This window comes from Ambystoma mexicanum, chromosome 7p (genome assembly GCF_040938575.1).
Source record: "Ambystoma mexicanum isolate Mex_15411 chromosome 7p, UKY_AmexF1_1, whole genome shotgun sequence".
Classification (NCBI taxonomy): Eukaryota; Metazoa; Chordata; class Amphibia; order Caudata; family Ambystomatidae; genus Ambystoma; species Ambystoma mexicanum.
The window spans coordinates 394,674,484-394,690,864 of NC_090939.1; the positions used below are offsets into that span (position 1 = coordinate 394,674,484).

The 16,381-nt window shown below is 40.9% G+C and overlaps 1 protein-coding gene across 10 annotated transcripts in view; it reads left to right on the forward strand.

Moving 5' to 3' along the window:
• The window catches only part of ROBO2 (roundabout guidance receptor 2), a 974,141-nt gene that overhangs the window by 897,182 nt on the left and 60,578 nt on the right, over positions 1 to 16,381 (forward strand). For 7 of the 10 annotated variants that reach the window (XM_069636431.1, XM_069636432.1, XM_069636433.1 and 4 more), the window contains 4 exons: positions 2,348 to 2,478; positions 7,683 to 7,964; positions 8,273 to 8,398; positions 10,615 to 10,768. In XM_069636431.1, the coding sequence (XP_069492532.1) occupies positions 2,348 to 2,478; positions 7,683 to 7,964; positions 8,273 to 8,398; positions 10,615 to 10,768 (693 nt within the window). The remainder of the gene's footprint in view (positions 1 to 2,347; positions 2,479 to 7,682; positions 7,965 to 8,272; positions 8,399 to 10,614; positions 10,769 to 16,381) is intronic. The other 3 variants (XM_069636436.1, XM_069636438.1, XM_069636440.1) reach the window with 1 other exon arrangement.

A 16,381-nucleotide genomic window follows, 5' to 3' on the forward strand; every position in this document is an offset into this window, starting at 1 on the left:
AAAAACTCATAACCACCCAATAGCTCCTCATCTCTTTTCGATTTGCAAATATGGAGATTGCAATTAGTCGCTTATAATAACTTTCCATCTCTTTTTTGATCAATATTTTCACAAAACAGGATTAGATTGAATGAGAAGTGGTGGTTGTGGCGAGTAAGCAGTTGGATGTGCTGATTGATGTTACCGTAGAAACGCATGTCCGTCTGAAAGGATGTAGCTAAAGGGGTCTGTCAGAAAATTCACAATTATAATGCATTTCGTCCATGCAGCATTCCGCCGCAGGGTTTTGCCAACGGCAAAACATTCAAAGCATGTCTTACTAGACTCACCAAAGGATTATGTGGTATCTTAAAGGCTTAATTGAAGATGTCCTCAGCTTTGTTGAACAGATAGGTTCAATGTTATGTTAACGTGCACATATTCTATCTCCTCAGGATGATTAGAATAGACACTAGGGGCCCGATTCATGGCATATTTGCCGAGTTCAAAGTGAATTTACACTGCTAAAAAGTGACTTTGCACAGTCGACACAAACCCTGATTCATGGAACTATGCAAAGGATATTTTTGCTGTGCAAAGTCTGGGCAAAGTCATTTTGCACTGCAAAAATGACTATGCGCTGACTATGCCCGGATTTTGCACTGCGAAACTACACTAGACTGCACGGTTCGATAAATCAGAGTTTGTATCGGCAGTGCAAAGACACTTTGAACCTGGAAAATATTCCATGAATCCAGCCCTTGGTTTTGTATTATTTACACGAGCATAATCGTCCGTATGTGGTATGTTTATTTACAAAGGACAGATATTAAACCAAATGCAGGTTTTCTAGCTAACACATGGGACAAAGATAACAGTAAACAATCTTAACAATACAACCCACAGGGACACAATTTAACAAAAAATAAAGTGACATAGAAAGCCGCTTTAGCCACCCTTAGATATACTTATTGACCTGATGAGAAGGTGCATGGCTTGATCTTTATCCCAAACACAACGCAGGGAGTGATGTCAGACTGTCATCGATCCTTGATCCCAAGAAGTCACAGGACATCGTTACAAGGTCTTACAGTTACTGTAACATACAAATGAAAAAAGGAAATCTCAGAAGGGGACAAAGAAACGGGCAAAATAGATACAGATGTTTGAATATGGGCCTTAGTTGGGTCCCCTAGTAATATGCTAAATATCAACTGTGCCATTACCTAACAGAGCACAGCACCTTGGACACTCAGTGGGGGTCATTACGAGTTAGGAGGTAGCCATGCCTCTATTAGCGGCATGGCTACCCCTTTACCAGGTACCCGGTCTGGGTTCCTAAAATGAGAAATTACCGGGCCTTTCCAACCTTGGAGGGCCCGGTAATTCCTCATTCAAGGAACCCAGACCCGGTACAGCCCCATTCCCATTCGAGCTCCCATAGGGCTCAATGGGAATGGGGAGCATGCTAACAACAGGCCCGTTAATAACGGGCCTGTTGTTAGCATGCTGGACTGCTCGTGGGACCCGCTAAAACCAGGCGTCCTTAGCGGGTCCCGCAAGCAGACCTCGTCATAGGGCAGTAAGGGGTTAATGGCTCTGGCACCTTTACCGGCGTCATTAACCCCTTACCGCCCGCCCTCCTCATAATGAGGCCCAGTGTCTTGATTGTACCTGCAGGAGTGGTTTAGAGCAAAAGATGACTGCATCCCATGAGCCATGGGAGCTAGATGCTCAGAAGATAACTCATCCAAACCAAAAAGACTATAGCATCACAAATAGTGCGACCATCATGACAGATCAGAAATTATACTTCTTGCCTCTGAATTCTACCTTACATGGCTGCCACGCCCAGCTGTTCAAAACATACACCGGAGGTCTATATACCCTGCTGATTTTAAAATATTTAGCAGTCCCTTAAGAGAATTTTATGGGTAATGGAAAAATACAGGTCAGTTTGAGAAAAGCTTGCCTATGCTTTGGTTTCATTGCTGCCATCTATCCTTCCTTATTAATTGTTTATCAATTGTTCAAATCACATAACATGTTCTCTTTTGTATCTGGAAGATGCATAGGGCCTGATTCACAAAATGTGTTTTAATGGGGTGCACCCATTGAAAAATGTGAATCAGGTCCATGCACCTTTCGCAATGTCCTTTATGGTATGGTCTGTACATCTCTTGAAATGCCTTGAATTGCTCCGAGTTGTGAAACTGTGGGTGTTATAGAAAAAGGTTTGGATGTCATTTTTAATGCCTGGATGATTTGTTTTCTAATAAACACAGTAATGTCGTTGACTCATTTCCTGTGAGGTCTAGTTTTCACCTAGTGCTTCTTTGTGTTTACTTTTTTGCTTGTTCTGGTCTAGTCGGCCCGGACTCTTAAATGCAAGTGACCCCACTTATCCCTGGCTTGCGGATTCTTGGCCGGCAACCAGCCTGCCAGTAAATAACAGCAATAGCAGCGGACAGAATGATCTTGGAAATTTTGGACGTGGGGGTGAGTCTTCTCATTTATTCAATGAACAATACAATATATACTCAGTTGTTTGTTCTTTATTATGATTGTATTCTTTTGTATTGTGTTTTAAAGAGTATGCTTTATTTGTTTTCCTGAATTACAACGGTAAGCACATGTTCTGTGAAACCATGTACGTTAGACTTACACTGAGAATGGGTGTGCACTTGTAAAGTGCTCCTGTTTCAGAGAAGCACTTTATTATGCTGGAAACCTTTACTATGTGACATTGGGAGAAATGATGGTGGTGTAGCACTCTTATGCTCCATTTAAAATGAGTGTTAAAAGGCAAAGACAGAGTGAAAGTTCCATAACTTGATAAAACAGCACCTTTCCTAGAAATGCAGGAGGTCCACAACACTGTGTGCACAATATACTTTTCTAACCATTGCCATGTGATCACTGTGACGAGCAGAAAGATAAGCATGACAGGGCACATGCTAGAGAAGTATGTGTGTAGGGGAGTGTGCGCTGAAACATACAAGGGACATGAGTGGTGCATGGAAGAACCTCTGTGTCATGTGTATGTGTGGTAACTTATTCAATCCCAGCTTGTCTTCTCCATTTTATGCCTTCTCTGAGATCAGCCTTTCAGACAATGTGTGAGTTGGATCTGGAATAGTGAACAGTGGCAGGCTGGCTGTCAATATTGTCTCCACCTTTGGGAATCCCTTCTGCATGGAAATTTCATTTCAACAATATTGTTAATCAATCTAGGACAATGTTTCAAGTTGATTGATCAATGATACCAGATGGGGGTGATGGATCCTGCAGGGGCAGGCATACAATATATCAGCTGACTCTGATTACCGTCAAATGTCTAATTACAATTGTGTTATTCAACAAATGGATACAAGTGCTAAGCCATCACTTTTCAACTAATAATATTATTCTTGGAAACTATAAACTAGCCAAAGTAAAGTTCACAATCTCAAAATGTATCCAATCAGAGACAACACTATATAGTATTAAGAGTCCACAACGCATGTTCCCCACCCCTCTCTTTGCAAATATCCTGTGGTTCCTTTGCAACATTAAGTGTTGCACATGTAAAACCTTACTGAATACTTATTTTTTTTTTATAGAAAAAGCCTCAGGGCCTGATTTACAAAGTGTTTCAGTGTGACTTTCCCATTGAAAAAAGGCATTTGTATTCAAACCCTTAATCTCTCTTTACAAAATCAAAATGTATTTTTATTAGCTTATTCACCAATTGATATGTAGCTTGTTTTTTGTGTGCACCACATATATACTCAATCATGGATATGTCTGTTGAAAGATCTGTCACATATACTCTTTCACAAACATCCACTTCAACCAAATGTAATTTATGGGCTTAATATCTTAGCTAAATTTGAAAGCACAGGCAGAATGTTGGTAGTTGCTTATCACTCGCTGATACCTTTATTGTCAGCATGTTGGACCAACCACAAAATGGCACTTGCAAATGAAATGGAAACGCCATTCATTTTGAATATTAAAAAATCAAAGCCTTATATGGCTAAGGTGTAATCGCTGAGCAAACTATTTCCCAGTTGTGCTGCCAAATTTGACAGCACCCATGGAAAATCTTCCTTCTCCAAATTTTGTTTTAAAATGTGGGCTTGTCAAGCCTGTCAAATACTTAGAGAGCTTTAAAGTGCCTACTTTTCCGATTGGAAACCATGTTCAAATGTCTAGCACATTCTTCCTTTTTGTTCTGGTGTTCAAATGTGCTACAGACCCAAAAGGTGATCTCCTTGGTGCCATGTGTTTACAGATTATCAGAAAGGAACCTATTGAAAGTTGTACAGTGATGAATTCTGATTTAAACAGGATAAATGGTTGAACTATTATTTTGTTATTGACCCCATTGTCTGCCTTTCATACTATCATATGAGTGGCCACCTTGACAGTTCGGCCATCTTCATAGATCTATTTATATTGTCCCATCATTTCAGTTTGAATTTTCTTATGAGTGAATGGCTTTGTTTCTCCTCTTTCTGGGGATTCCTCTATAAAATCAATCTTTGTCCACCCTCCTCCATGTATCCCTTCCCTTCCTCTGGTCTCTCAGAGGGCGTTCAACCAAAAGCATGCTGGGACCACAATTATGGTGAAAGACGCTATAAAAAATGACAAAATGAATGAATTAATGACTTATTCTCCCATGGTATCTACTCTCTGCACTCGAGATTTCATTGTAAGGGAGTTTTTACCATTTTTCAAACAATTATTTCTAAATAAACTCGGTAAATCGCATCTTCCCTCCGTAAATTCAACACATCTCAATGTCACTTTGGCAGATGTGTGTTCCTAAAATCTCCCATTGGTCAGGGGCTTCCAACAATGATGTCTCAACCTACAATTTACTTTTATGTTGTAGCATTAGTGTGAGGTGAATCATGTTGACGGATGGAGGAATCACGTCCTTCATGTCTGATTCAAAGTGCTGGGCTTCACAATATTCTGCATTTCATTTGACTATAGACTTGCACATCATTGAACTCAATCCAAAGGCCCTTTCTCAACTCTGTTGGGTCCAAAAACATGAAAGTGTATGTTTAAGCCACTGGTATTAATTATGTAGCAGTGTGACCTTTTAAAGTAGCTTGTGGCTCTCTTCAACTTATATGTGAAAAGTCTGCAAAAGTGTTCTGTTCCTTTACTAGCACAATTCTTCTTGAGCACAGATCTGATACTCGTCTATATTTTACCAATATTGACTTATTGTTGTGTTTCTTCAATTTTCCTTATAAACTCATACCATATTGTTAGAAGGAGTACCTTAATGTAAGAATGCACACTTAATTTTAAAAGAGGTAGATAGAAAGGTAGAACCCCATGTAAATCCCATTTAGCCTCTTTCTCATTGATTGTGGACTGCTTCATTAAAAAGGCGCGGGAATCGTTTATACTTTGCCAAAAGTGCAACCGGTTCCCCCGCTGTATGTGAATCTCAAGGGTCTGTAGAGAAAGGATCTGAGGATGGCGGGGGAATATAGAGTCGTGGAAGCATCAAACCCAGGCAGAAACGACTATGGCAGCAGCTCTGAAGTAGAGCAATGTGCAGTCCAATCAGCAATCATTCATATTGCTGACAGAAATGTGACTGACATGGCCAGTTACATTGCATAGATCTTTCCAGCAGCGCTGTGCTCTTGGTTCATGTGTGAGAGAACAGCAATGTTCCTTGAGTGTCTGTGCAGAAGAAAGTGGATTGTGCAACTCGGTGTGCTGTTACGATGGAATCTCTCCCACATGCAAGAGAACCACCACCTATTATGATATAATTGGTTATTTATAACGCGGTTACTACCCAGAGGTTTCGAAGCGTGGACGCAGGGATCGTACCCATGCTGCTCTGTGTCATCTTGCTTCCAAGGCAAGCACCTTGCCCTTTGAGCTATCCTCCCAAGACGATCCTTATCAGACAGACTCCACCAGTCGTGAGACTACCGTATGAACCAATGGCCAGCTCCCCCTCTGACTAATCCCCAGAGGCCACAGGTGTCTCAATTAGGCAGATGCAAGGAATGCCTTCCCATTATTCTTTGTACTTTGGTTAGCACCCTGTAACCCTCCAGGAGCACTATCACAAAAGGTGTGCATCAGTGCAAGTGCAGTTCAGACTTGGGTAAACATTGCCTATTGCAAAGAAAAGCATGCTTTGAATGCATTTTTGCACCATGGCGAAGCCTACGGCTTGGGCAAAAAATTAATTGAACGATTATGTATTTTGCTTTAAGGCAATTTTACCCCAGTGCTAATTGCACTTGGACAGGTATGGTTTCTGTAATATCGCCTCAGACATGTTGGCGTGTGTGGTCTCCATGAACTTTCACTTTTGATTATGCTGGACAGGGATGAAGAGATTTGTAGACAAAGCATCTGGATGGCGACCATTGTCTTATTAAGTCACAACCCAATAACATCAAACAAAACTTCAATTGCAATATTGGCCACTGATTCAGAAAGTTTTATTTTTTTTTCTCAATGGGATAGATCCATTAAAATCATGGGTTGTGAGTCAGGCCCATTGGGCATCATTCCAACTATGCCAGTCCTGTAACAGCGGTGCCAGGAAGCCTACCGATACCGTTGATACCGAACTGCACAGTACGACTCTGCAGGCGGGTGCCGTCCCACCTGCCAGGGTCACACCTGGTGGGTGGAATGGCACCCCCCCGCAGAGTTTCACGGATGCACTGGCACCGCTATTAACAGTACCAGTGCTACCGTGGTCCCCATTCCCATGGAGTCCTATGGGATTCTAATGGGAATGGGGATTTAAAATTACCGGCGCCTGACTTCCCGGAACGCCAGAGTTATAATCCTATAGTGTTTCCGGCAAGCCAGTTTTAGCAGCACGGTTAACACAGGACTTGTGATGAGGCCCATTGTCGTAATATGGGTGTGTCTAAAACATATTTTAAATACAAATATCCGATTAGGGGGGCCGTTGTGACTTTTAATCTGTAGTGTTTCATAAAAAAATGTATTGACGTAATTAATCAGAAGGAGAAACACAGATAGCTAGTCACCCTTGCAGAATTGCAAAAATAATATGCATTTTAAATGGTAGATTTTGATACCAGGAATGTCTTTATTCGATGCGCCATCAGATGCGTTTTCTTTGCGATGTCGTTGTCACAGAAACAATAGGGGCCTGATATAGAGAGCGTTTCTTTAGTGTGTGAGGCCCAGTGAAAACGCTTTTAAATCAAGACACCCCGACTGATTTCTGCGTCATGTCTTCAGTCCTCATGGAGGAATTAGTACAAAGGTCCAGCCGTTGCATCACGGCTGTGTTACTCATGTAATTGGAACAGCATGCTGTGTTTGGTCTGGAGTGTCCTCCTTAAGCATTTGACTGTGCCTTGTAGAATGTGATTGGCCCTGGCAGGGAATGAACAATTGAAAGCACACTCCGGTGTTGAAATATTGCAAACTTCACATTCACAGTTGAAGGCATGGGAAAAGGATAGCTTTATGCAGTGGAACGTGAAGGACACGTGGTTAGCCTGTCACCAACGCTGATAGCTTGCCGTCGGTTGTACATCATCTCCCCTCCACTGGCTCATGGGCTCTGTCTCAGCTGAAACGCAAACGTGCAGCGTGACACATTTATTTTTCATCTCCAACCCTGATAGCTCCAGCCTGCCTGTGCATCACTGATTTGTTTCATTTCCCTATGTTTACCACAGATGTTTTGCCAACAGTGCCAGGGCAAGCAGACAAAACGTCGACTATGCTCTCCGATGGCGCAATATACAGTAGCATCGACTTCACCACCAAATCGAGCTACAACAGCCCTGGTCAGATAACGCAGACTACGCCATATGCTACAACACAGATACTGCATTCCAACAGTATCCATGAGTTATCGGTCGACTTACCTGACCCGCAGTGGAAGACTTCAATACAGCACAAAACAGATCTGACGGGGCTAGGTTATACGCTGCCTGATCAAGGCAAGGGGAACAACGGTGAGTGCATTTTTCAATTTCCTAACTGTCAGTGTTCTTATCTTTTGTGCATGAAATGTGTAGCGAGCGTATATACACTGTATTTCGCTTCAAGCTTAGAGTTACTAATGAAGGGCATGTTTTCTGTGTAGAAGCTTGGGCTTTTGTACTTTCCTGTTCACTTCCTTCAATCATCACCCTCTGTATTTCCATTTCACCAGGTTATGCTCTCCATTCAAGCTTTCAATTGCTAACTGCATGTTTTGCACGTGCTTGAGCTGTGGACTAATCACATGACACCACGGTGACCTTTGACCTTTAACCCCTAGCCTTACTTTACATCCCTGACTACCGATTGGCTGAGGGCTTGTCTAATAGAATGCCACACAACCAGTCACAGGATTTCAGCACCACCAGCTCACACAACAGCTCTGAACGGAGTGGCAGCCTATCAGGTTGGTTTTGTTCTATGAAAAGAGAATTGGTTTTGATATAAGCAGCTTGAGCAAGTATATAATATCCGAGAGAAAATGTAATAGATACATTGAGCACGTGCATGACAAGTTTCTGTGTGGTCAATCTCACATCGAATTGTGCTGCAACCAAGTCTTTTGAAGGTTTTAGGCAATTATAATTCTAAAAGTATGACTTACTGCATCTCAGCCACTATTGATAATCATGTAATAACTAAAAATATAGGTAAAGAGGTTTAACAATATGTAAAAAAGCTAATTAAAAGATAAAAACACACTTAGAGTAACTTTAAATGGGTCATGCAGTTTATTGTTTGAAATAAAGTGTACTCAGTAGGAATAATTTGCTTCATATTAAGTGAGAGCAAAATCTGTATATTTTTTACTTTTGCTAAGCACTGTAGAAACTGTGTTTACGGGAGAGAAAGCAAGACATTGGACAGTGGTTCAAAAAGGATTTGTGGCTTACTAGTATTTAGGGTTGCAAAAGTGGACCAGGGGGAACAATGTATCTCAAAGTTCCTTATTCCAATGCTCTACGAATTAAAAACATTGAGCTGTACTGGGCCGAACCAGAATTGAGTGCAGCGAGCCATGCTTTTCCAAGTAGCAAGCTGGCATCTATCTGGTTCGAAGCAATATCACAGTGTGGCTCGAGTGCGGAGATCAGGTCATGCATTTTGGATGGCTCACCAGGGTCAATTTGAGTGTCAACTCAGTCCAAGATGTTGGTAACTGTGCTTCGGGCAATGAGAGATTCAATTCCCCAGTTGTTCAAGTCGGCCTCCATTTGTGCGATGCAGTGACCTTGGTGATCCGATGTAGTGTTCAAAGATGAGGCGGTTCATGTTTGTCAGCATCTGGGAGCTGGTTGCTCAAGCTGAACAGGTGAAGTCAACCTCTTGGCTCAATGTGGCCATGAGCCAGTTTGACCGACGCAATACAGCGGTGGTTCTGAGTTCATTCAAATGCCAAAAGCAGCACCTCCATTTCCTTCTGGTTCAAGTACGGTGAACAAGTTTCAAATCTGGTATAACTGATTTTAATGCCGTAGAGTAGGGATGTTGGCTGCTTTGGCTCTCTACATTCTGTGAGACCCACTGCTGGGGCAATAGGACAGGGTGGGTCCTTTCGGGTTCTGCTCTCTTAGCCTAGGGATGTTTGGAGCAGAGTGGCAGGTCCTGGTCCTCTGCAAGCATCACCCTCAATATGCCCATGGAGAGGATAGGGAGCATAGCTTGCCTCTGCGTTTGAACACCGATGCTTCTCTTCAATTGCTGAGGGCTTTCTAAAAATCAACTCTCCCAGAAAAGGATCAAATTAATTATTTCCTATGTCCTGGATTTTCCTAATGTAAATCAAAGAAGGAGTAGGAGATCCCCTATTTTATTGCCAGAAGGCCATGTAGAATGGGTAGATAGTAAGACTGCTTTAAGAAGTTCAATCACAATTCTTGAGACATGTGCCCCTTTCCTTAAGAGGTCATACTCATAATGGCTTGTTCAGCAGGACGCAGAGGAACAGGAAGGAGAGAAAATCTCACAGAAAGTCACATGCAGTAACCCTTTTCCCAAATGACCTGTGTTTCCTGGCTGTCTGAAGTTCACCCCTTCTTGACCTGCAACTTCAAAGGCTCTCTATTGTGCAACCCCTAGTGGGAGGCGGCCTTTTGACATGTACCTAGCTATGTGAATCCAGACTCTATGTTGTCTCCAGCTGGGAAATCTGAAGCCTGCCAAGAGGGCGATATCTTCCCTCTTAGAGAGTCAATTAATGCAGGCCTCCCAGTAGACTCCTTAGTTACTCCTGATATATTGTTTCCCAGGATCCAACCTCAGCCTCACATTAGACAGAAAGGAGAGTATCTGGCCAGTTTTGGCTTTCACATGAATAAGAACTTGTATGTTTGTAGTTATTATGTACCATTACATGTCAAATGTGACCCGCTGATTCACACTCCTCCTATGTTCCTGTCATTACAATAGCATTTATAAAGAAAGTATATGTGAACGCTGGGAAACCTGCAATATAAAATGGAAACTAGTATTCTCAAATTAAATTCAACTTGTGCAACAAGTCATGGAAGTAGGAACAATGAGTGTCCATATTTTATGTAAGTCATCATGTGTTAGAAAGTAGACATATTTGAATGAGAATTGAGTTATGCATATTCAAATGTTGAAACCTGTTGTTTATAGGTGGGAAAGGTGGGAAAAAGAAGAAAAACAAAAACAACTCAAAATCACAGAAGAATAATGGCTCAAACTGGGCTAATGTACCTCTTCCACCCCCTCCGATCCAACCACTGCCAGGCACAGAGCTTGAACATTATAACATGGAACAACATATAGGGTAAGATATTCTATATTTGATTTTATTGGACAACATAAACATTTGCAAACTTAAATTGCTCTCTCTCTCTCTCTCTCTCTCTCTCTCTCTCTCTCTCTCTCTCTCTCTCTCTCTCTTTCTCTCTCTCTCTCTCTCTCTCTTTTCTCTCCCTCCCCCTCATAAACCACTCTATGGATGCTCTGTTCCTTGAATACATTGTTGCATACCAATGTTCACTAATTTAAAGGCAAAGCAGCCTTAATAAATATTATCTCTACCAGAGTAGCACGCGTGATCTGTTTGTGTGAACCCGATGCTTCACCCTCCTATCCTCCGATGGCTGGGAGCACTCCAGTGGGCCATGTGAGCCATGCTATCAGTGCCGTAACAGCTGGGCTGCAGCTGTGAGATGCTGTTCAGTCTGTTGTAGCTTTAGTAGTACCACCTGCATCTCTGTGTATAGCCAGCTGCACTATACTGGGGTGATTGGTCATGAAGGACATTCCATTGGTGGGGACAATGCTGGATGTCCTGGACTGGAAACTCACTTGATGTGCAGGATTTGTAGACTGAGCTGCGCATTTGGGGTTGTGTGGCTCTGTGGTGTCGTGTCCAGGAGATGTCCTTTGATGTAGGGACTCATGCCAGTACTGTTCTTGTACCACAGTGACCTTTGAGGCAGAGATGTGTCCACCCACTGGACCTTTACTGTATGTGCGATGTCTTATATGCACAGCTTACCTCGACATCCTTAGATAGGATATTGTCCCCCATCTTACATTGCAGGCATGCAAGTAGTATGGTTTTAAAATGAGAATACAGATATCAAAAGGTATTCCGTTCATAAAGAAGTAATTCCATTGCTTTCTTAAGGCAATAAAAGGACATTGGCCATCGTCCCAGCCCCAACTCAAACGTGTATGTATTTATAATTGATCTCCCTCTTGCGTTGTATCCTTCTGATATACATTCCAATGCCACCTAAAAGGATAGAACAGCTGCGAATAGCTATTGGCCAGATGATGTATTGCAAGATAAATGCAGGTGTCATAACCTGCACAATCCGATACTACGGTTACATGTGATTTTAACGAATGAATGAACGAAGAATGCTTTTTTAATAAACCTAAAACAACGAAAACATATAGATTTTTGCATTTTATTTTATTTGTGGGGTCCCCCCAGCCCCCATTCCCCTATGTTTTAAACCCCACCCCAACACCTCCCCACCCATTTTAACCACTTACCCCACCCCACAAATATGTATATATATATATTTTTAATTGAATATTTTGTCTTTATTTTCTCATTCAATAAAATGGCATGCTTTGTTTTCAATTCAACAAATCACTGCATGCCCCATACTACATGTTCAGAAATGCATTCATCTAATTTCTTCCAATCTCTGTTCCCCTATATGGGGGTGGGGAGGTCCTTGCCTCATACCTTGTGCTTTTGCCCACCTCAATTAGCCCCATACCCACCTACAACGTTCTATGACCAACTCCCCTATGTTTTTTAAACACTTTTATTAATGTTGATTGATTTCAATGTTCACCCAAAAATGAATTCTATTATATGATTTTGAGGAAATCATATAACCATGTATTAGGTTATTTGCTGCCATTTCATGCTGGGCTGAGCTTCTTGAAGGGGGGTGGGATGGCGCAAGCAATGTGGAGCTATTCTCACCCTTTTTGCATTTGTTTTGTGGTCACACGCTGTTACCCTCTGGGCCTGGTAGTGTGAGACTGTAGTAAAGAAAACATGCTCTAGAATTGAGAAAGCAGTATACATAGGCCAGTTGTGCTGCAAAGAGATATCTTATGGTTAGATTGTGTATGTGCTATATAAATGCACTATATGGGTATACTATATCCAATGTTATATATGAATAGCCTTGGACATTTTGTAAAAATTTAAACATGTTATCAGTTATTACACATGTGCTGTTGAGCAATCCACCCAGTGAATTGATCAGCACCTGCTTATGTAAATGATTACATTGAGGTAAAGGGAGTTAGACATGTAATGCATCCACTATGCATTAATAAGATTGAAAAAACTAAATTAGTAACCAAAGTAACATTGTTTTTTTTGCATTATTCACTTTCCCACATAGTCTTTTGCATTCCCCGCAACTGGGCCTAGGATTTTCTTTATCTTTCAATTATTTTCATCAGATATGTACAAGTTGTTTTTTGGGGTAAATAGGAGTCAGGCACTCTTTCAAATAATATATAAATGGAAAGCAAACATTGAAACATATACCTGATAAATACCCGATTAAATATTGTTTTTGAGCGATTAATCCATAGAATTTAATACATCACATCGCTGCCACCCAGTAGCCATCACTGGAAGTTCATCACCAGTTCACAGCCACATGAGCACATACTTGTGGGTATGCAAAGTAGGCCAAATACAAGCTTTTAGTTCCACAAAATTGCCTTTGTCCTACAGGACAGTGGCATTTTCTAAATATCGTCTTCAACCCAAGACAGACAGTTCTCAAGGCTGCAGAAAATTGCATATTGGCTTCACCTTTATGGATCATTTGTGCTCATAGTTCAAAGTTACCAGAATTGTGGACAATGCATATAGATAGATAGATAGATAGATAGATAGATAGATAGATAGATAGATAGATAGATAGATAGATACATGCATACATACATACATACACACATGCATAAGAGGGCGTACTGAGTTTTGTAGGATATTTTGTGTAAATTTGGGGTTTGGCAGTAATTTTCTTACCAACAAAATATGAGCGGTAATTTGGTGGTAAATTATCCTTGCTTTCAGATTGGGTTTGGCCTCTATTGACCATACCTTGTTATATTATATTGGAGAATCTAGTAATATATATTACCTGTGGTATTTTGTGGTGGTAAATTGTTTGTGGTATTTAGTGGTGAGCATGGTTTCCTTCCCTACATTATGCCCCATCATAAACAAAACCTTCCTTTCTATTAGACTACCTCCTAGTGATCTATAGAGAGCCTTGGACCTATGCATACAATGAAACCCAACACTTTTATATAGAGCGCCACCTACAGTTTGTGACCGGTATCACTGGCTTATCTACACCAGCGATCTATGCGCCCGTAGGCATTACTGGCTCATAGACCTCCAGTAATCTATATGTTATATTAGATTCCCTCCAAACAACATGCAAGGTGGACACACACACACAGACCCCTATTTTATTACTGCTTATTCTGGTTGTTATTCCATCTGCATGGGCAAATTGACAACTGTACTACCAAAGAGAATAAATCTCCCCTGTGTCTTCATATAAAGTCCCAATTGCAAAAATGACAATAAACAATTTGTTTTTATATTCTGATTATATTATATGCAAATACAATTCACAATCCTCATTTCTTACCATGAACATTACACAATCATCTGTAATACAGGAAAAAGAAACAGAACAAGCAAGCCTTTTAAGAACATGGGTTACTTTTTAACATTCTAAACATGACAACGTAAAATGCAGGGGATTTCCTTTGCTATCATGCCTACACGACATTCTAATTCAGTCATCCATACAACCGTACACAGTGACCTCAGTTAAATGTATCTGCTTACCAGAAGTATTTGTTTGAAGCTCCCCCACACAACCTTGCTTTGCTCGCCTCAGAAAGACAGGCCTAGTCAGCAAACTGCTCCTGTAATCTTGGGTGCTTGGAATGTGCGGTGAGAAATTCTCAAGTCAGTGCTCAGTGACACCAGGCACTTCTGTCTTCAGAGCCCAGTCTACCCGAACCCAACTCCCCCTGTCATCTTCCCATTAGAAAAACTCAGAGCCTCCCCACATTTGATGTGGCATATCTGCAGACACTTTCTTCCAATCATATTAGCAGAAAATGTATTCTGTTACCACCCTCATGTTCCAAACAATGAGAGCTCCAGGGCATAATAACTGTATATTTTTGGTATCCTGCTGCCTTACTCTCTGCTTTATGCATTCAACACAGAAAGAGAAAAGAAGAAGAACAAAAAATACCAGTGCACATTTTTAAAAAAAAAGCGAATTTCAAAATATGTATTTTCACCTCATTTTGTACATGGGACTACATTATAATGTTAAGGGAGTTAGAGTTAATGTTTAGTAAATGTTAATTGAAGTTAGTCAGTTATATAAATAATGTAGTCTTCTATGTATGGGGTATTCAAGAGAAGAAAAAAAATAGTGCGCTTTACTCTCTGTAGTTTCACATTGAGCTTTTGCTGTGTTACGAATTCTGTACCTTGCATGCCACCAGCAACATATTCACATGTTATACTGGCAACATAAAAATGACAATATGTGTGTGCCACATTACTGCTGGCAACAACAACAAAAAAATGCCATCACATTTAATGAAGCACTATATATATTATAAAGCGCTATATATATTACTACAGTTTACTCAACCATTCAGCTGACTTTGACACCATCAACCATGCTGTTTTTTTGAAGCACCTCTGTCATTTTGGTGTTTCTCATTGTCTTGGGAGGTTAGCTCAGGGGCAACGTGCTCGCCTTGGAAGGAAGACGACACAGAGCACCACAGGGTCGATCCCCGGGTCCGTGCTTAGAAACCTCTGGGTATTAAGTGCATTTTAAATGACCAATGATATCATATATATATATAGATGTAGTTATGCATATGTAGAAATGGATATCGATACACATATCTGGTAAGACAATTTAGAATAGCAAGCTTTTTAGTGGACTATGGTATCCTTAGTATCCTGAGATACAGGAATCTATGTCAGCAGCAAATCAGGGCATATATATATTGTATGCACATTGGTTTGAAGATATTTATTGATTCCATCCTTATTTTAAAACTGTGTTCTTGTGCACTGGATATCTATATAAATAAAAATGTAAATATTTGTTCAAAATCTTAAATCTCCGAAAGTTCTTCACCAATTGCTTTGAGAATTTGACACAATGTTGCATTTGAATAGGCATGTGTTTTTATATACCTACTATACATAGATGTCACACCTGTGACAGGTAAAAACATGCTTTTTTTGGAAAAACAGCTCCATCTGTTGGACGTAAAAGCAACACAGGCTATTTTACGATTCCATTTCAATGTTTCCGATTTAGAATGGCTCAAATATGTGCCGAGGAAGCAGCAGAGTGACGTGCAGGCAGACTTTAGGATGCACGGTTTCGAACCCGGTGATCGTGTTCTGCAGCTTCAGATCTGCTTCGTTCTCAACAGAATGAACGCGAAAGGCTGAGAGTGGCTGAAAGACGTCAATGAGAAACAGCAGATCAGTGTCAAACATGCTCAGCAATCACACAATTACAATTGCCTTGCATTTCGGTACAACCAAGCTGATGATTATAGTTTGAGCCGGCATGTTCTCGACGGCACCATGACTGAAGTGTGTATTTTGATCAGCATGTTCTCGTCGGCACCATGACTGAAGTGTGTCCTTATTGCAAGCCTCTGAAATTTAATGGAGAAACCAAAAGAATGTGTTGCGCTGCCGGGAAAATTAAACTACCTCAACTTGGATAACCGCCAGAGCCATTAAAAACTACCCACAAGCATTGTCAAATTAAACATATTAGAAACGTGTGCTTTCTCTTTTCTTTCTTTTCCATTTAACCAGACTGAG